We start from the raw sequence: 22,094 nt of genomic DNA, 5'->3' as shown, positions 1-22,094 counted from the left end.
ATACATGTATAATCATTTCTATGTTTGGATTACTTGAGGCTTAATTTTTCATTTATATGGATGGACCGGTGGTGAGCATTGTGGCTTTGCATCACTGGGGCCCTGGGTTCAATTTCTGCTAATTCTGCAAAGGACTATCTTTCTGGAATGTGTGTGTTCCCCCTAGGGTTCTCATGGGTTTCCTACAGGTGCTCTGGTTTCCTCCCACAGTCCAAAGACAAATTAGTAGGTTGATTGGCTCCTGGGAAATCGGACCCTGGCATTAATGTGTGCATGATTGTGTCTGTGTCTGCCCTGCGATGTCCAAGGCGTGTTCCTGTCTCGTGCCCATTGCTTGCCAGCACAGGCTTTGGCAAACCCGAATATTGGATAAAGCAATGGGAAAGTGGATGGATATTAATTAAACATTTGTGTTTTCTTTTCCAATTTTTCTACCTTTTTATGAGGGAGATTTTTATGAAGCACCACAGCTTGTCACCATCAGCAACATCCAGGCTTATACAGTTATGAGACTGGCTAATCAACTCTGAAACAAGAAATGCCTCTTAGTTCTCGGGCTGACAGGGACACTTTATTAAAAATAAAAATGCTTGCACTCATTCTGAACAAGTAATGTATACACGTTAAAATATACAATACGTCAAAGAAGAGATGCCTAGATGTATTTTTAGGAGACTTTCTATTGCAAAATATTGTTAACAGTCTGTCAAGAGCCTATCAAGAGCATGGATTATGATAAAGTGTAACTGCCTGCTTTTTTTCTAAATGTCTTACCTAGTTTTAATCCAACTGTACCTCAAGAAAATTTGCAATGATCCTTATTTTAACAGTTGGTCACATTACAGACACTACAGACAAAAACAAAAGATTTTCAATCTGTCATGTTCACTAAATTATTATTATTATTATTATTATTATTATTATTATTATTATTATTATTATTATTATTATTATTTACACATGCTGGGAAAAAGTAATTATTTGTAAGCCTGAAGAACAGCAATAAACAGATGATCAAAAGGTTATTAAGTACCAAAATACCCCCATATAATATAAACGCTGTACTATACTTGAAAAGCTCTCATAAGATCAAGCTTTCATGTTGAGAATAAATCAAATGTTTTCTACTGCAAAGTTTACAAACAACAAGAATGTCATTCATTGAATTTAATCTGTACTTTTTATTCAGTATATGAAGTATATGAAGAAGATAAAATGTATATGCTTGATCATTTACAGGCCACTCTTGAATTAATACAACTATGTAGAAGTCGAAGTACTGTATGTAATAAAAATAGTCTTGTATTTTGGATGATGTATTTGGATGAGTAAACTCATTAGAATTAATTCATATACTGTATGGTGCTTTACAAAATCTTTCAGAATATAAGGAAGTTAAACTGGTTTGCATTGTACTAACAAGAAAAAAGTCTGAAAATGAATTTAAAGATTTATTGATAGATTGAGTCTCAGTGACCTTTTTGATTCCTTTCACAGGGTCCCAATAAAAAACCTTTCCTTTAAAGGAACACACTTTTGTTGCTTTGTTTTTCTCGAGCCCTGACGTCAGTAGGGCTTGATAGCACACATAACATTCCCACTACATAGCTCAGCAATATGTGTCCAAGACATAATTTATTTACAGTATGTAATCCAACAGCATAGATACAGCGAAACAGTGGTAATTAATAAGCAGTGTAGTATTGAGCTGAAGCTTAATCCTGTGAGGTAATAAGTCTTGTTACTGTGTTCATACTAAAAAAAAAAAAAACTAGACACAAGGTTTCGTCTGTGAAAACTGTGCCTTGTAGGGTGTAATAATAATTAAACTCAGACCTTTAATATATATTTACAACAGTGAGCTGATTCATGTGGATGATACATACATAAACATTTAGCATGTCTGTAAGTATCCATTAAACATGACTATACCTTTTAGGACGCTAAAGCAACACTGAGGACAAGCTACTGTCCATGTATACACACTAATTTCACTGTCCTCAACCATTTCAGTTAATATAACAACTTGATCATATTTTCCTTTTTGATTCATATAATTTTAGAAAATAACCACGTGGATTTAAGCTTTATGGTTGTTTGAATTTCTATCATGTCATCATGCTGCACATGAACATTTTCGTGTTGTTTCGTGGTCTATTTAGCAGTTTTTATTTAATCATGTATCTATTTTCAGCACCCCAAGTATTGCTTTGGAAATTGTTACAGCTGGCATAATCTTTGCCACTGTCTCTTCAAACAACTGTCAACTATAAGGATCATCAAGAGCAAAATTAAACGAATCAATGAATAAAACTTCTTGCCAGTTTCTATTTCAGCACCTCAGGTGCAGCTTAGTCCACAAAAAAATGAAGATTTCAGTCCATTCAGACACTTGTGTAAAAATCACACCGTGTAAATGATTTTCATTTAAACAGAGAATGGTGGACATCTTGATTTTTCCTGGATTGCTTTTTCTTGGAATTTCCTGCTCTGTTGATGCTTGTTACGAAACGTTCTTTCAGGACCCTATGCAGACGACACAATCCGGAAGGGAGTGAACACACACGGGGGAGATGAGGAACTGGGCTGGTAGAGGAACCGGGGGGGGGGGGGGGAGGTGACGAAGGTGCTCCGGGGGGCGTGGTCCAGGTGAACAGTCCAAAAGGGAGTCCAAAGGGAAGTCCAGTGCAGGTGAAGGTCCAGAGCCCGGTGATAAATCCAAGACGAACAAAACAAAGTTAAAAGCTGGTGCGGAATCCGGCGAGGGGTTGTAGACAGACATGACGAAGTTAAAAACCGGCGCGGGATCCTGCGAAGGGTCGGGGGGAAGAAAGGGGGAACGGAACCAGGCACTCCAGGTCCCGGGCTCGGCTGGTTCAGGACACCTAGGAGGCGAATGCCACCCAAGCCGTGGACGTAGGACGACTCGGTGATAGGCGAGCCTCTGGGCGTCCGTGTTCCAATGCAGAGCCCGGAACAGAGTGAGCTTCTGGCTTTTAAAGGTGGGCTGGAACAGGGAGCTGGTGCACAAAATCAACTAAAAAGTGAACGAGCCGGAGCGCCCTTAAGGGAGAGGGACTACAATCGTGACAATGCTGCCGTCAAGAAACGTTGTGGAGATGCAGTGAAAACATGTGATGATGAGGGTTGGAAGTGGCCATTTCAAGCAGCACATGTTTCTTGGTTTCTCTGGACTCTTCTGCTGTTTGGGTAGCTCGTTCTAAGTTCAACCTCTCCCTGACAACAGTCAGTTGATTTTGTGACACAAATGACCATGTCCTTCCTCTTTCACTTCTGAATGAAGACTGTGGCTAACCAGTGCTCATTTCCCTAGTAAAACCAGCTATCTGCTGGCATCAAAACAGACTATCATTGGTGCCTTCTCAAACCACATCTCTTTGCTCTGCACCTGCGATTCCTGCATCGTCTACACTGAAATAGACACTAAAATATAAATCTAGCTATTGCTTGATGTCAGCTACAAAAACATCTTTCATGTCCTACTGTGAGTTCTAAAGCCCTAATTACTGTATGTCTGTTATTTATCTTTCCCTTCAATCATGTTACCTTGTTGTACATCTATTCTACTCATTCTGCAACTTGAGCGGAGCTGTAATTCTTATTTTCTTATTTCAAAAGGTTGTGTACTAACATTTGGTGTTAATATTACTCAGTCTCTACATAGAGAAATCTATGTATTTAACTCTTCACTATAAAAGGGTCAGGAAATGCCATTCATGGTTAAATTAAGTGGAAACGTAACAGTATCACATGTGCTTGGATGAACAAAATAATATATATTGATGGAAAAAAGAAACGCAACATTTTGTGGAATGAGAATACTATAGTTATAGTTTATGTACTTTCACAAAAAGGTGTCAATTTGTTTTAAGCCCTCTGACCAGCAATACAGCTTGTGCAGTGAGGCATTGCAGCTTGGCAATCACACAAAAGCTCGTTAGGAGCATTTTTACCCAACGAGGTCCAGGTGGAACAATGCCTGATCAGGTCACCTTGAAAAAGGCCTTAATTCAAAGCTTAGGTCACTGCAAGAAAAAGGCACACTTAGTCAGTTTTCTGTGCATTCAATAAAGCCTCGAATGTCACTAGAAGCAAGGGAGAGGGCCATTGGCATGCTGCAGGCAGGCATGTCATGTGCCAGCGTTGCCAGACACTATGGAGTAAGCCGCTCCACTGTGTCCCGACTGCAGAGAAGGTTTCAGCAGACCAGGAGGACAGATGACAGTCCAAGACCCGGTCGCCCTCGAGTGACCACGCCAGAGCAGGACCGATACATCAGACTGGTCCATCTGAGAGATTGTTTCAGATCTGCGAACCGTACTGCTGCTGAAACTGCCGGCAGACACAATGCCCGCATCAGTGACAGGGCAGTGAGGCTCCATGCTGCTGGCCTTAGATCAAGGCAACCTGTCAGAGGCCCTCCGCTCACACCTCCTAGACATCACACCCGACTGGCTTGGGCCAGACAGAGGCTGCAACGGACTTCTCAGCAGCGGCATCAGGTCCTCTTCATGGATGAGTCACTCTTCCGCCTGTTCCACGGACACGGGAGGGCCACAGTATGGAGGAGGAGGTGTTGCATTTCTTTTTTCCATCAGTATATATTTCTCTACTCTTAATTATCTGTACTGCACAATTTGAGTAAGCTACAGAGCCAGCATCTGAAATTCTTATTTTTCCGAGGTATGTTTTATACATGTGTAATATTGTGAAATGACAATGTGTCTCCAATGTCAAGAGAAAACAAGCTACTATTCAAAAACTGCTCAGAGCAATAAACTATAATAATCTTTTAAAAGCTTCTTCAACCTTCACTAGTAGAATTCAGGTGGGAGCTAAAGCTGTCTCATCAGACTATACTAATAGAATTCAGATAGCAGCTAGAGGTACTTCATCAGACCACACCAATGGAATTCAGCTGTACTGTAGCTGCTTTATCTGACAGCACAGTTAGAATTTGACAGAAGTAAGGTAAGGTAAATAAACACAGCCCAGGTAGTCAAAGAACAGTTAACCTGGGCAACAAATGAACCACAGAAGACAAAAATAAAATGTAAACCACATGTAATATTACAAAAATGACGTAACCAGATGTGGAATCATCATTATCATCAGCATTAAATTCCAGAAAAGTTCTGGTTTGTTGCTACTGATTACTTTTTAATGTTTTGCAACATGTGAAGTTGTATTTGTAATGAGAAGAAAGGGATTTATTTGTGATGACATGCAAATCCTGGCACACTGACTTTGTGCCAGTTGTAAATAAGCAATGGAGACAATATACAGTAGTCTAGAAGGGTCATACTTTTTGTGTGACAATCACAGTAGTTCTAAAACTGATCATAATGTGTTTTGAAGCATGCAATTGATTTCCACCCAAATTATATCACTATTAAAGTGTTCACACAAGAAAATGTTATTTGCTTGAAGATAATTCCATGCTAGCATGCTTCATACTAACAAGGGGGACATCTATGATGTCCTGAGAGCTTGAAGTAAAAGTGTTAGGAAATACATCTGTACTGTATTACAAAAGCACAAAGAAATTGGTTTTAGGGGAGGAACAGAGGAATGAGACTGAGAACAGCAATTCAAAAGTATGTGCAGAACAAATAAAAGATTAGTCCACACTGATGAGTAGAAAGAAGAAACAGGACATTTCAGCAGTTGAGCCTTTTCCAGCCTTCTTCTTCACACATGAAGAAGGCGAAACATGAAGATGAACCATTGTGTTTCGTCTGAATTCGTTCACTAACTAGAACTGAATTGAGATTACTGACATAGTTGAGGAAAACTGGGGCTCCAAATACTGATCCCTGAGGTACTCCAATTGGAGCATTTACCAATTAGCTCTAATCTCTGTTTCCTGCCTATTTACCAGTTCTTACTCGAAGTACATGCATTACCTTGAATCTTTGTCATATGCAATTTAAAAATTTATCTTTTATGATAGTTTTCGACAACCTTCTGAAATTCCAAATGGATGATACCATAAGCTCAGTTTCTATCCATTATTGCTGTTGCGCTTCATAAGAAAGGGTTTCTAAGAAAGCAACATCTTGTAAGTTAGTCTTTTGCATTCTGGAGAATGGACAATTTTCACCAGACTAAAAAAAAAAAGGTTGCTATATAAACAATTATGGGCGAGGCAGAAGTAGGAAGAACAAAGATATCAACATCAAATATCTCATTTTAAAGGAAACAGTGAAGAGGGATTTTTAAGATATGAATTGCAATTGAAACTTAAGATAAAGAATCACAACATTTCTAGAATGAGAACTGTTATACAAGTAGGTCAAAATGGAAAAACAAAATGCCTTAATGTTTACACTTCTTAGTTCCAAGAGTATACAGTATGAATGGAGAAATCTATTGTACTATGCTGGGTATAGAGTATACAATACAATATAGATGTTCTAAAGTTCATGTCTTGGGTTCTTTTCCTGGTGAATAAATAAGAAACACACTGACATACACAGTAAAGGAACAAGTAAAGGTTTATTCCACGCTGAAAAGAGAAGAAAAGAAACACAACAAAGCACTGCAAAAGGTAAAACGTATCACAATTTGTGACACTGTTTTGACTTACGAGAGTACGAGTAAAACATATATCGAACCAGAATAAATGAATATGGTTTTGGAGTCTTTTTTTTCTCTCTTTATGGCAGAGTTGCTGCTTGCTAACATGATCTTATAAGATTTCAAAAGCGAAGCAGGGTTGGGTTTGCTCAGTATTAGGATGGAAAACGACCTCTAGGGAACAAAAGGACACTGATAGCCCGGTGGGCAGTTCTGTTCCTTGAGCAACAGAATTTCCTATCCAATGCTTCTGTGTGGCCACTGTGCTGAAGGAAGTATCATCCTTTGGGAGAGATGTTAAACTGAGCTCCTGACTTCTTGATCATTAAAGATCAAATGGCACACTGAGTGAGACTTCTTCATCAGCTGTGTAGTGGGACTGCTGACACATAATGGCTGCCATGAGTCAACATGAGCACTGCACTGCAGTGGTAGATGAAACTCTCTCTCTCTCATCCTAGCATTAATCCCGCATCAGCAGGGTCCGCTCGTCAGCACGCCCATCTCCATTTGGTGGTTTAAACCTAATCTTTGAGCTGATGTTGCCGTTAAATGCGACCGAGAATACTCCAACCGGCGCGTCGCTCCTCCTGCCGTCAGAGGGGGGAGGAGAACAAAGTCATGTAGCCAATTCATGGAGGGGGATTATTAGGAGGCATGGGAAATTTGGCCAGGACGCCGGGGTTACACCCCTACTCTTATCAAGAAACACCCTGGGATTTTTAATGACCACAGAGAGTCAGGACCTCGGTTTTACGTCTCAACCGAAAGACGGCACTTGTTTACAGTATAGTGTCCCCGTCACTATACTGGGGCATTAGGACCCATATGGACTGCAGGGTGAGCGCCCCCTGCTGGCCTCGCAGTGGTAGATTAAACTGTTGCCCTCAGATATATATACATAGATAGATAATACTTTATTAATCCCATAGGAAAATTGATTAAATTGATGAAACGTACTCTTTTGGGAAAAAACACATACAAACGTAAGGAGTTCTTATTAGAAAACGTGTTTGCTCTTGAATTACAACAAAACCTATATTTCCAAGAATATTAAGAAGTGCAAGATTTGTATACAGCATGGTGTGTCATATTCCGATTGATCACTTTCACTGTTGCTTTATCTTTTATTTGTTGCTTTATTGGTTTGGAGGACCAAGAAAATTCGCAAAAAATACCCAATGCAGAGTGATTAAAAAAAGAAGTTAACATAATACAATAACAGATACAACACTAGGTACAGCAATTCATACGGTAACCGGATAGTGAATCTATTATTTTCACTTCATATTTTCAATCAGAATCATATCATAATGATGTAAGAGCAACTGAACTGAGGTTATGCGCATTTACAGCTACAATGAAATGCAGAATTTTGGCTGTTACATGCGCGTACCCAGATTTCCGAGTTTTCCCAAGGACAAACCTAGCGGAGCTCATAGCGAATGCGTACAGGTCGAGCTTGTCCAACAATGACGTGTTCGGTATTTCCTGTGGGGGCGGGTCGAAATACAGAGGATGGCCTCCTCTCTTTCTTGTAATCGTGGGAGGGGGTTAGCACGGCTTTAAGGTCATTTTTCATCGTGTGGGGATTTTGTAACTTTTTTAAAAAATACAGTTTTCTTAATAACCAGATCGTGTTGTTGGGCGTAGGTAAAGAGTCTTTTCGTCTGAAGGGTGTAAAATGGAATAAGAAGACAAAGGGGACACATTTTTTGTTTGTTTGAGAAAAGTAGAGAACTAAAGCTTGTTTTTTTTTGTAGTAAAGGGGAGAGATCAGCTGGATATTTTTGAAAGAAGTGCGAAGGACCATCGATTCCACATATGCTGCATTAAAAACGAATGGTTTAGGTTCGTTCAATGCGTTTTAAGGTAAGGAGGTGTCAATGTCTGCTTAAAGTGCTTGTATGGATATGAGTTTTCGTCTTGATGCATACCTGGTGTGTTATATACATATTTGCAGTGTGAATGAAAATGTCATGGTGGGTTTTATCCGGGGCTTTGTGTTGAACTCGGGCGCATGTCCGCACATCTTCTTGCCCTGAAGTCCTGGAATGTGATTTGTATATTTTGTGGTGGGGGTGGGCGGGTGGAAGAGCAGTAAACGCCGATTCTACGGTGGTTAAAAGTATTGTGGGATAAAACTGTGTCGTTAGTGCAATATTGCAGCTTTCCCCCCCTGTGTTGTATCGACTGTCGGTGTGGGGTGAGTACATCCGCTATCCGGTATCGGGGAGGAGAACAGCAGGGAGAGACCAAGTCTTTCTTCGGGAGCCGATCCCCGGATAACGCCAAAAAAAAAAGGACGACAGACTGGCTTCTCGCCTCGATTCACTTAATATTTGTAAACCCCATCAAGTGTTTTCCGCGAAGTATACGAATGAAAGATCTTGACCTGCCCTCCAGTAATAAGTTTCCAGAGGGAAACTGGGATGTGTGTTTTACAGTTGGCCCTATGGACAGGGTTTTCTTTTTTTCCCCTCAAACTTTTGAAATGTCCTTTTACAGGCGTTGCTTGTTTCCCCCTCTTTTTGCGAATACATCTCGAATTAGGAAATGGTTGAAATGCAGCGTTTTACTACGTTTTTACGCGTTTTTTCTGAAAGTAATAGCCTCTGGCTACAGCTAATTTAGGGAGTGCCTCGTTAGCCAGCAACAGTGCTCCGATTGAGGTTTGAGCTTAGCTCTGCGGCTATTTTTTCAAACCTCTTATTTAGGCGATGCCAGGCGGCTGGGAGAGCACAAAGGAGATGGCGCGTCCGGACGGCCCAAGGAGCAGGCTCTCGAGTTATTCTTGGCACTTAAAACACTGACAAATAAGGCGAGCTGACTGTTTCGGGGGGGAAAAACACTCTCGGGAACGTACCCGTTTGAGGATACTCGAACGTGGCATTTTCGGTTTTTAATTTTAAGGGAGCGTTAGACGGAGAGGCTGGATTTTTGTATCCCACGTTTAACTCGACGCTCGGAATTTTCTGCCTTAAAAAAGCAGAAACGCTCGCCGTAAAAGTGGTTACATCTCACCTTTTTTATTTCTGCAGACTGACCTCATTGCGAAAACAAACGCGGTGGTTAGGAAGACATGCGGCTTAGTTAGACCACTTCCTTATCGCTGGGGTCTCAGGATCAGGGGTTTCAGTAGCTCTAAACTTCTTACTGTAGTCTTGCTGTATGTAGCACCGGTTTTGCTCCATAGAAGTCTGACCATGTGGTCAATTTTCACTTTCTCCATACCACTCAGTTAAGCTTTGTCTTCCTGAAGTTGAGGTGGAATGATCTTTGCCTTATCAGATGTGCAGAATACACATAAACCAAAAATACTTTCGTTATTTTGGTTTACTGTAAAAAAACCTTGGAACAATGACTGCCTGGGTCTTTGGCCTTAGAGGTGTAATGTCCATTGTATATACCCTTCAAAAATGGACTCTCTTGTTTTTAAATGTGACACTTTTTTTCATGTTTCTGAACTCGGTATTTAGTTAGGTGTTATAATATGTAATTTATCATGGCACATAGAAACACCTGGTAATCATTTAGGTAGTAGGCCGAAGATCTTCTCACTCCTGACCATAATTTGTTTTGTAATCTGGAAGCCATTTGGCCCCTCTTGCTTGTTTGGTAGTGAGTAGCTAATTTATCTGAGGGTTCTTGATATTGGCTTTAAAAGCCCGACAGGGTAGCTTTTTTAGACTCTCACAAGCCTTGTTGTCTTATGCTGCAACATGGCCTTTCTCACGGGTTAAATTGTGTTGTTTCTGTTATTGTTTAAATTATATACATAAGCACTGTACACTGTCGGTGTAATTCCGGACAGGATAAATTGCCACACCGTGGCTAAGGTATTGGTCTTTTTCCCAGCAGTTGGTTGGTTAACTAGCGTACCCGGTGATCACCTCAGGGCTAACATTTTTGGGCGCCGGATGGTTGTGGTTGCAGCCACCACCTGGAGGCGTGAAACTGTGCCAGGCTAGGTGTGCCCCCTTGCTTATTCATTTCCAAAGTACAGCGTAGCTCAAGGGTGTGTTACTCTATATGTTGCAGTAAGGCGCATCTGTAAATGATTAGCAGAACTGCGAGCTACAAGCATTTATCAAGTATCCGCAGTGCTATTTCCGAATATAAATATTGTCGCCATGTGGTTATCTTCCTCAGGAGAACATAAAGAATTCATATGCTGTAGGAACAATCATTTTCCGCAATACATTTTTTGTCCTCTGCGTCCAGACTGATATTTAGTCATATCCTATTCCGCCTTGTTTACTGTTTGAGTGAAAAATTGAATTTATTTCCTCTTTAATGTTTATTATATATTTTTTCGGCTGACTTCTTTAAATGAAACTATTAAAAGCCAGTCTTCTGTTTTACCATTTTTGACCCAATATCTTGAAGGGCATTGGTTGTCGTGAGACAGACTTTTCATAGTGCCTTTAACACAGTGAAGAAAGCAGACATTTCTTATGTTTATCTTTTGATTAGAAAGAAGGATTTAGGGGACTATGAAAGGTTATGATTTCTGTAGTAAGAAATGGAATGGCATGTGATCATTTGCAACCAAACGATGAAACTGAAAAAGAAACTGAGTCGTACAATTTATGGAGTTACAGGACGGTCCCCAAGGGATTTGTGTGGGGCTAGACAGCACAATAAATCTAGCTTCTGTCCTCATCCTAGCTCTGGTTATCCATTTCTTTTCAGGAATTTCTGTAGTTCTTGTCTGGGCCTTTAATCTAATCTTGTTCTCCTTTAAGACTGATACCACTGTCTGAGTGAATCAAAGCCACTGAATCACAACGCACTAGACAAGGGCAGTATCAAAAAAGGTTTCAGACGAATCGGTGTGAATATTTGATCATTCTTTACATGACATTGGGCGGAAATGGCTTTGTTGAAAGAAAGGAATGTGTTCATAAAAATGAACACATCATAAAATGTCTTTAATTTCTCTCCTCCCTGCCCAGACACCTTTCTTTTAGCAGGAAAGATGAGTGTATCGTTTTCAGGATAATCTGATCAGTCTGAGCTAGATATTTGTTCCCCTTGGTTCTGTCATTATAGGCAACATTTTTCCCCTCATAATAATTTCTCTGATCAGCTGCTATTGATGTAAAATGGTCTTTTCTGGCCAAGGATTTTACTGGCATCAGAAGCATTGGTAATGGATAAAGCACTCTTCTGAAATCCATCCACTGATTTTTTTTTCCATTTCAAGGGCTGTTTTTGTCCTCCTTGTAAGAAAATCTAGATCCAGTCCCGTGTTGCTGAGAGGGGCGTCTGTATGTCAGTGGCTCTACGTTAATTAAAGGAATTGATGCGCGATGCTGCTTGCTGGGTGATGTAGACCTCGAGCCTTGTGAGTCACTGGCAGCTGAACAGATGAGAACATACATCCAGGATAGGAGCTGGACAGGGGGCTGGGAAAGTCATCAGATTTATGAACAGTTTCCCAGTCTGCTCAGCCCCCTTCAGTGCCATGTACACACTTGCCTAGTTTGGTTTGTCTGTCTTAGTGCGTGTGCGTGCATGTGTACACAAGAAGGCTGCACTTTTAGCCCTTTCGGACCAAACAGATCTCAGCTGAAGTGTGTTGATATAGGAGAAAAGGGCTGTGCCCCTTAAATGGTAGGGGTTTTTCTTTGTTTAAATTCAAATTGGCTGTTCCCCCCCCCCAGGCAGGTTACTTTACCTGTAGTGATTAAAACAGACGTGAAACATGTTCTAAATTGTCACAGTTCGTCTGTAATGCACATCTCTCTGTGAATTAGACCTTTCTCTTGTGCACACACATACCCTTACAGGTAATGCTAAGCTGTTGCAGCTGAGATCCAGCATGATAGGGAGCATGAGCATGGATGTGGCTTGTCTGTCCTGTGATATCTTCAGCAGTTTACTGAGCTATTAAGTCTATTAGATTTGAAACCATGTTGAGTATTTAAATTAAAAGCTCCGAGCCATTCTGGATCAGCTAGGTTTATGGGAGCAGCTAAAAGTAAACTCTACTAAAGGGTGATTTGTTAGTCCAGAGGTCTTGTAAACTTTTTTACCCCTTCTCTACTAGGAACCCATTGAGTTAAAAACGATAGGAAGGGTGCTTTCACATGCGGAGTGCGTTGCTCACCAGAGACATTGTTACTGGGTGCTTTAACAAGCCTTATTCCAAACTGAAAGGCATCTTCAACACAATGTGGTCTCTGCCTGCCATTGTCCCATTATAAACTGGGGGAAATGCAATTTCAACACCTCGCCTGTTGTTAGCGAGAGATAATATACTTTATTTTATTAATCCTTTGCATGTTAGTCATTTTTTGTACAGTGCCTTGCAAAGGTATTCATCCCTTTCACGTGTTGGTGCTATACAGTGTATATGTTGGAGCACTCACCCTGCAGTCTGTGTGGTTCCTAAAGCCTCAGTATACTAATGTGGGCACTATACTGTAAAAAAATGTGGTGCTGTCCTTTGGATGAGATGTAAAACCAAGGTCCCGACTCTCTGTGGTAATTATAAATTCCATGTCGTTTTTCAAGAAGAGTAGAGGTGTTAACCCCTGTATCCTGGTCAAATCACCCCTGGGCCTTTATCATGGCCTCCTAATAATCCCCATCTAGAAAATGGCTCCATCACTCTGTTCTCCTCCCCCACCGATAGCTGGTTTGTGGTGAGCATATTAGCGCATTTTGGCTGCTGTTCCATCATCCAGGTGGATGCTGCACATTGGTGGTGGTGGAGAGGAGTCCCCATTACCTGTAAAGCGCTTTGAGTGGATTGTCCAAAAAGCGCTATATAAGTGTAAGTTTGCTACTTTGTAGTAGCCATTGATATTTGTTATATACACAACCTACTCCACATGTTCAAAGCAAAAAGAAGGATGGGCAAGTCCTGATTGCAATAGTTTTCAAATCTTTTGCTGTGGCAAACCAAAATTGATGTGCATGAAATTGCTTTAATGAGCCATACAGTTAGCTGAGCAGCCTCTGTTTGTGTGCCAGGATAGTGGTTCACATGATTGCAGAATGAATCCACCTCCTTCTGTATGATCCCTCAGGCAAGTAGTGAATTTAAAGCAAATACTCAATCACGCAGACCCCAGGACCTTTCAAAATATCTCGGGGGCAGTGATGTATAAAAGCAAAGATCGGTAGAAGACGTTAAAACATTTGAAAGACCCTATGTCTTTGAGCATGGTTAAGTCCATCATTAAGAAGCAGAAGGCACCCAGACAGTGTATAGATCAGGCTGCCTTCTTAAATGGTGAAGGCCCTAGGTAGCTGTGAAAGAGTTACAAAGTTCAGAAGTGGAGATGGGAGAAAATGTACATCAATTAGTAATATCCCAGTCACACCTCAAAGGGTAGTGCATGGAACTGAGAAAAAAATCATCTTGTATCCCTCACAGGGCTTAAAACAAAGCACCTAAGTGGTACTGCAAACATGTGGCAAAAGGTTTTGTGGTCAGACAAGATAAAACCGGAGGATTTTGATCTAAACACAAAGCTTACATCTGACTCATTCCCAACAGTACATCACTCATTCAGCCCCATCTTAATGTGTGGTGGTGGCAGCATTATGTTATACCAGTTTATGTAGGGAGCTGCATCAGCATGCGTAGGCTGCAAAGGAACAAGTAAAGGTTTATTCCACGTTGAAAAGAGGAGAAAGGAAACAGCGTCTTGGGTCTCGCACTCGAAGAAGTTTTCCTTTCTTCTCTTTTCAGCATGGAATAAACCTATTACTTGTTCCATTATGTGATACCTCTGTTTCTCATTCGTGGGGACTGGGAAGCTTAATGAGAACATAGATGGAGTAAAGTACTTGCAAATCTTAAAGGAAAATCTGCTTCACTTCTAAAGCAGGGTTAAAACTTCATCTTTCAGCATGACTGCAAAGTTACACTGAAGTGGTCTAAGAATAATAAAGCGAATGTCCTTGAATAGCCCAAAGTGCTGACTTGAATCCTTTTGAGAATCTATGGAAAGATTTGAAAGCTTCTATCCAGAACAAAATCCCCACGCAACTTGAGAGAGCTTGAGCGAGTCTGCAAAGAATAATACGCAAGACTAGAACAATATGGTGAGTAAAGGTAGTAGAGATGTACTAGATACATGGCTGTAATCTGGCTGCCAAAACACGCTTCCAGCAAATTGAGTTGAATTTCTTAAAATGGGACACCACAGTTGGAGTAATTTAGCAGGCTCTAAATCTGTACATAGGTTTGAAGATGGCTCCAGATCTTACTGAAATGCTCCTTTACACGTTTAAGACTCTGTGGGAACTATAGATTAGTTGACTGTAATGCTAGAGATTATTATTCAGGAAACTCTGGTCCTGCTCTAAGGTTGGATAGGTTATCATTTAAAATCGGGTATTAAATCGCGTGATCTGTTGAGGAATTTGCCGGGCGTCTTAATACTATATTAAGAACGTGTCAGTTTTTCTGATTGAGGAAAACTTTCTATTTCTTTTCGCCCTTGTGTGACAGGCTGGAAGAAAAAAGCAAGGTTAACAGTTTCTCCCTAGCAGCCCATTTCAAAACCCAATTATTTGTTTTTCCATATTTGTATTTGGGCAGTCCTGATCCAAGAGTTTTAGAAGAGCAATACATATCTTTGTAATGGAGAAGCTATTTTCCTCTACAGCCTTGGTGACTTGACAGATGTCGGCTTCCATCAATAACTGACTTCTGTGGAAATGTGGAAAAGGATTAATGATTTACAGCGAAAATGCAAGTTGAGAATTATCTGTTTTCACATTTAACATAGAAATATGATCAAATGTCTTTGGTTAATTAACTTTAAATCTGAAAAAAGTGAGATGCGATCATGATAAAGCACAGTCTTATCCTGCAAATAGTCAGTGCTTTATTTTTTGATGGGCTGTATCAATTTGATATAGGCCTATGCAGCTAGTTCCAGGGCCTTATAGAGCATTCGTGCTCAAGACTGATCTTTATTGCTTTCAAAGTGACAGATGAAGCTGTGCTCTCCCTCGACAGGAGGCCATACTAGGAAGAGAAAAACGCAAGTTAGAATTTGTTTATTGTAGACTGCTGAGGAAGCAGCTGGTGTATCACAGCAGGACCAGAGCGTCCAGCAGGATTTAACACAGAAGCTTCCAAACAAAACTGGGAAGAATCTTTCTGCTGCCAAGACAGGCACAACAGTTCTTACAAAAACCTGGCAATAAGTCCAACAGAAGATGGAGGACTCTAAATTAGTCTGTTTATTATTAACTGACCATATACTTTAGAAAACCCCTAATGTGTCAAAATACAGTGGATGAACACTTTATACTGTATCTTATTTAAGATTGGAAATGCAAAGCCCTCTTGTTGATGAGAGGGCATTTTTACCATTGCACCTGCAGTGCCTACATGGGCGCTGTGGTGCCTTTTATGGAGTCACTTCTGAACCTTCAATGATTCAAATTGTTCTTGGTGCAGGAATAACATATCAGTTTTGTGTATGTAAAATGTCTTTCAGTGAAAGTTGTGATAGATTTTTCAAAAAATGAGGAGCTCTGTGTATCCATGTAATTGAAGGAATAAGCACACTGACTAAAAGCCAGAGTAGCACTAAGGTATGATTGTAATGAGAGGTCTGTAGGCAAGTATTAAAAATCTTGACAGACGTAGAGTCTCTCATGGATTCGGGCAGGGCGCTTGGCAGATATAAAACGAGAGCTGTATCACCTGAATCGGCAGACTAAGTGTTGGACTGGACCCATGCGATGAGTCTTATTTAGGGAGAATCTGCATGTCTGGTTTTGTGGCTTCCGAAAAGCAACAATGTTTTATTTTGGTGATGGCTCCTAGGTTTCATTTTTAACATTTCTAGTCCGTAGTAGTTCAGCTAACCACACTGGCTCGTAGACAAAACATTTGGCACGAGGTGTCTGAAAAATACTTCTATTTATAGAAAATTCTTCCAGTGATGACTTTGGTTCCCTGTTGGCTCCATTTGGTGTCCATTTGCTTTGCTGTTTACCAAAATGCCATTGGAATCTCATGAATCGGGTAAATCAATCTGTTGATGTGAAGGCCACAAAGGATGGTAAACGCGTCAGAAGAGGATTTACAAAGAGCATCTCAAACCCGTGACTGATCTGTCATTAAAGAGCTGCCAAGAGAATTGCTCTCCAGCAAAATCAAATTTCTGAGTTGTGATTGCAGAAGAAGTCACAGAGCTGGGATAATAAACTTATTTAAAAATAATTTTTATGCATTGCATTTTTGGTGTTGGGGTATTTTTTCATTAATGCACACAGTTCTCATTGAAGCCTTTCAGAAAGTTATCCTCTGTGCACATTTGCTATTTAACGATTGTACAAATGAGATCACATTTAAACATGAAAGCATCTTTATTCTATTTAATTCCAGAGTGCCAGTTTTTAAGTTGCTCTTTTTGTTTTGGAAGATTTACACCGCAAGATCAACTTACTGAATGTTAAACATTTTTTACTAACTGCTTTCTATCTACAGCTTGTAGGAAAGTTTCTTTTTCTTTAGTTTTTGTGGGTTAGATGTGGTGCTTATCTTCATTTATGTCTTTTCTGAAACGTGCAAGCTTCCATGCAGTAATAGGGTCGCACATCCATCTTCAGAAAGCAGCTTTATCCTGGTAAAGTCGCAGCAGCCTAGCCAGAAAGTCCAGGGTGGGACCTCACTCTGGTTGGGGCACCAGTGCTCTGGAACGCCTTTCAGCACTTTGGAGATTTGTGGCAGGTTCCTTGATTGAGTTCAACTTCAGGTTTGTCATTATACTCATATACAGGTATATGGTATAACGAAATGCTATTTAGCTAGCTCTCAAATGGTAAGTAGTACAACAACAATACAATTGTATGATAAAAGAAAGACAGAGACAGCAGGCAGTGTGCAAAACAACAACAGGCAATGTGCAAAACAACATTGTATGTGCAAAAACATGGGGGGTGAGGCAGTCAAATGTCACATTTAACAAACTTAAAAAAAAACATTTGTGAGTGTCCCATTGCCACCTTGCATCCTGTCCCACCAGAGCACAGAAATTAAGCAAGGCCAGGTCTGGTCAGTAGTGGACGTCTAAAGAAAGCCAGGATACTGTTGTAAGTGGTGGTGTTGGGCTTTGCTCTCTGGACAAGAATTTCTAAACCATTGTCACAGTATGGTGACTGGGAAGTGGTGCTTTGCAGATTGTGAGGTTTACTGATAACCAAGCCTTTTCATGTGTTTTAACATTTGTCCCTTTGACAGTTAATACAATTGTATGTTCACTTTTACAGTTTTGTAAATGTATTGACAATCACATGAGCGTATAATGGAAAGAAACAGAACTGCAGTAATAACTATTGCAATTATGGTATGTTGGTTTTGCGAAGAGAATATGTTAAAGGGCCTTCAACAAAGAACACACCCTAAAATAAAGTGCTACTTTTGTCTCAATCACAAAAGTTAATAGATGAACATTTTAAGAAACATTTTCAAAATGTCAGTAGCAAATCTTGCATTATAGTTGTTCAGATGGATAGGGGCATGAATACATTGCTTTATCTACATAATAACCAGTTCTAGAGAAGAAACTGAACTATATTAAGAGATGTTTCTAATTAGCCTACATCTGCTTGATGACAAATACTAGTTACTCCCTTCTAACTTTAAAAAAAGGCACAGGTTTATTCAAGTAACCTGCATCAGGCCCAGGTGCACACATTATAAGATTACCACCTAATGAAAAAAGATTTATGTTTTTGTATTTTTAAGAACAGCCTGCAGATGTTAATTTTAACTTTAAAGAAATCCAGATTGCAAAACTAATTATTTCAGGGATGCACGAAAAAGCATTTTCTGAATAAACCACAGATTTCGTCAGTGTTTGGATGGGACACCCCCAGGAAAGACCAGGTTTCTTCTGCAGGAAGTGTCTGTAACTGGGAACAAGGCATTAAACTGTGATTATGACTACTCGGTCATTAGCGAGCACATGGCACTGTGCATAAATGAAGGGATGGTAATCTTGATGCCTTGGCTCTGAGCCTCCTCAGATAATTAACTAAGAAATAATTAGTAATGCCAGGATGAGTACACCTTTAAGGAGACCAAAGTCCCCATTGATCCTGTGATACTAGTTAACCAAACCGAGTGGAGAGTATGATTTTATATAGTGGGTAGTGCCTTGTATCTTGTGCGTTCTGAAATGTGGAAAAATAATAGATTACTGTAATTAAAGTTAATAATTGGTGTTTGTTGAATTTAAATAGCACGCTTCTGAAAGAAGCTGGTGCTTAATTTGTACTCCTGCTATTACATATGATTAAGTTGCTAGAACAAAGAAAATGTTCAGTAAAACAAAAATTAGCCATGGAAAATAATTAGGGTAATGTAAAAAAATTCCACCTCTCCGACAAGCAATTGATAAAACCAATGATAGATGAAGCCCAACGTTTTAATAAGTGGATATTGATCTAGGAAAAATGGTATTCCGATTAGTTTTTTAAAAAACATGTATGTCTCAAAGTTAAATGTAAATAAAACACTTTTTTCATTAACATAAACTCGTAAACAAAAATTGGTATATTTTTTTCATCTCAACCCTTCTGATCAATACTTTTGAAAGAGCTCCACTTATTTTTTTATTGTATAATAAGCTCGTTCAAATATGTTTTAAGGAAAAGTCAAAGTTTGGACCATATTAAGTCAAGTACACAGGGAATATAAATGCAGCGACCGCTCATTTTAAAACCATGATTGCTGTTCTGGAGTTGGTTCAGAGAGGAGCTGCACCCCTGGGCTGAAAAGTGTTCTATAATGGTACGATAAAAGGAATGGGTAGTTTAAAACTTGAACAGAGAAGTTGAAGAAACATGGTTAGATATTTCTAAATCCTCAAAGGCATGGTCAATATGAGTCCTGTGATCTTCCGAATCAGCTGTGAAACAGAACCCAGAGGATTCAAGTGGAACAGGAGGCACAGAGCGTTGGAGTATGGAACAGGGTACCCAGCCATGTTTTTTTTTAACCACAGTTCTGACATCTTTTAAGAAACGACTGAGGTTTAGTTAGCTGCTGAACTCAAAACATGGGCTCCTTGTTGAAAGCCATTCTTACTGGAAGTTCTAACAGGAGATGAGAACTACTTGATCATCTATTCACTGATAAGTGCTCCATAGAGTGATCATTAGATGCATTGATGTAAAGAATGTTATTTGCATCAGTTGTCCTTGTGGAATGTCTTGTGGAGACAACTGCATGCACACTTAAAGGATTAGTGGAGACAAATTGTAGCTAGAGACGTAAGGAGATTGCCCAGTACTTTTTACTGATCAGCATTGTGACATTACCACACTGAGATTTTATGGAGTTAACAAATGAGAAGAAGCATTTGCAATACTGAGGTATACTGGTATCGAGTCCGTTATGGTTTAGGGTTTTTTTAGAGTAATTTTGGAATGATAATTAAGTATTAAGTCTTATATTAGAGATTTTCTACCAGTATGGATTATACTGCAAGTAGAAGTGTTCTGTTGTCCTGTTGAGCTATTTGTTGTTTTTTAAAGTTGTTTTTACTATAGTAATATCTGCAGTACTCTACATTTGTGATTGCCCTCGTTTTCAGAAAATCCAATTTTTTGTTGGAGATGTAATATTTTTATAGCCAGTTGATTGAGTACTGTAGCTGGTTCACATACTTTGCGAATATCCGTTTGTGATTAATTAGTAATGTTATGTTAGTGTGTCTAAGTAAATAGGATGTTTGTCAGTTAATTTCTCTGGTTATGCGCTTTGACCAAACATCAGATTTATTGTTTTGGCGATATTGTGAATTTTTGCCTATTATAGTGCAAAGTAATTTCTCACTTTTTTTATACTATTATAGATTTGATTTTTGATATATGGTTTTGGTTTTTGTAGCTCTTTAGAAAAGTCCTGAGTGTGGCCTTTTTCAGAATGAAACTTTGGTAACATTTGTGTTTGGGCTAGGTGGACAAGATAGCCTCCTTTCATTAGTAATGGTTCGTGTCATCCTTAGCACTGAATAGTTTCAGCATTTGCTGTATAGATACAAAAGCAAAGTAATTTTGAAAAGCACTTCAGTTTTCCTGCGGTAAATGGCGAGCTGTCTTCAGCAGGTACAATATCCTGTACTCTCTTGTTCCAAACAGTGCAGCCACACCCTTCTCTCCCCTTGCAGAGAATTCCTACCACTTGGACCTGCTGCTTTAAATACATGCTGCGCCTTTTCCACGGCATTTTGTCTTTGGCCCAATACAGCTTCAGTCAGAGAGCAGACTGATAAACGTTTAGTGTTTTTGCAGGATAGTTTTGCAGGATAGTTGGAAAGCATTCAATAATAAATGTTTCCTGGAAGTAAGAATACAGCAATCCTGACATAACTCGTGGCGATACTGGATGGCTGAATGTTTTTAAATACCACATATGTCATCTGATCGCCGTGTTTTACTTAGGAACCCAAACGTAGTTCCCATTGAGCAAGAAGTCTATAAAAAGAAACGGATAAGCCATTTCTGGGTTGCTGTAATGAGGCATTTCAAATTCCTTAACTCTGTTTTCATGCGACGGTAAGATGGGAACAAATAGGTGGAAGTAGGAAGTAAAACTGCTTATTCCATGACTATCTTCCAGCTGTTGGAAAGTTACACTGGTTACTGGCATCTGGAAGTTAACGTACAAAAATGTAGTGAATGGTCCCATGGCTGCATGCTCATGAAAATGAAAGATCGTTAACAGTGGGCTCCAAACTTGGCAAAAACTCTTCAGAGAGATATTGCAGTGCATGGAACCTGTGAGCAGTCTTAAATTAGGAAGCTAGATGCACTATTTACTGGCAAATTGACTGGACTGCAATTACCACTGAAGCTCAGCAGGTGTGAGCCTGGTCAGTACCTGGATGAGAGACCTCCTGGGAAAAACTAAGGTTGCTGCCGGAAGAGGTGTTAGTGGGGCCAGCAGGGGGCGCTCACCCAGCGGCTCATGTGGGTCCTAATGCCCCAGTGTAGTGATGGGGACACTATACTGTAAACAGGCTCCGTCCTTCAGATGAGACTTAAAACCGAGGTCCTGACTCTCTGTGTCATTAAAAATCCCAGGGCGTTTCTCGAAAAGAGTAGGGGTGTAACCCCAGCATCCTGGCCAAATTTCCCATTGGCCTTTATCAATCATGGCCTCCTAACAATCCCCTTCTATGAATTGGCTACATTACTCTGCTCTCCTCCCCACTGATAGCTGATGTGTGGTGAGCGTTCTGGCGCACTATGGCTGCCGTCGCATCATCCAGGTGGATACTACACACTGGTGGTGGTGGAGGGGAGTCCCCATTACCTGTAAAACACTTTGAGTGGAGTTTCCAGAAAAGCGCTATATAAGTGTAAGCAATTATTATTATTATTACTAAGAAAGCTTTAAATAAAAGTGAAACCTTTCAATTTACCCCCCTTCTCCCTGTTTAAAATCTTTCACCAGCTTGCTTCGCTTGTTTTTCATGATCTTTGAGATGCCTCTCCCACTT

General features: G+C 40.0%; 1 protein-coding gene across 3 annotated transcripts in view; it reads left to right on the top strand.

Annotated features, from left to right (window-relative positions):
- Positions 1-8,096: 8,096 nt before the first annotated feature.
- Positions 8,097-22,094, top strand: part of LOC148657078 (integrin beta-1-like) — a 44,419-nt gene continuing 30,421 nt past the window's right edge. The window contains exon 1 of one of the 3 annotated variants that reach the window (XM_088642898.1): positions 8,097-8,472. In XM_088642898.1, coding sequence (XP_088499024.1) covers positions 8,461-8,472 — 12 coding nt within the window. In that variant the 5' untranslated portion in view covers positions 8,097-8,460. Of the gene's footprint in view, positions 8,473-8,687; positions 8,807-22,094 lie in introns of those variants that run through there. The other 2 variants (XM_088642899.1, XM_088642900.1) reach the window with 2 other exon arrangements.

Source organism: Lepisosteus platostomus, chromosome 8 (genome assembly GCF_059453375.1).
Source record: "Lepisosteus platostomus isolate fLepPlt1 chromosome 8, fLepPlt1.hap1, whole genome shotgun sequence".
Classification (NCBI taxonomy): Eukaryota; Metazoa; Chordata; class Actinopteri; order Semionotiformes; family Lepisosteidae; genus Lepisosteus; species Lepisosteus platostomus.
Note: the sequence above shows the minus strand (reverse complement) of the source record. Positions and strands in the feature narration are given on the sequence as shown.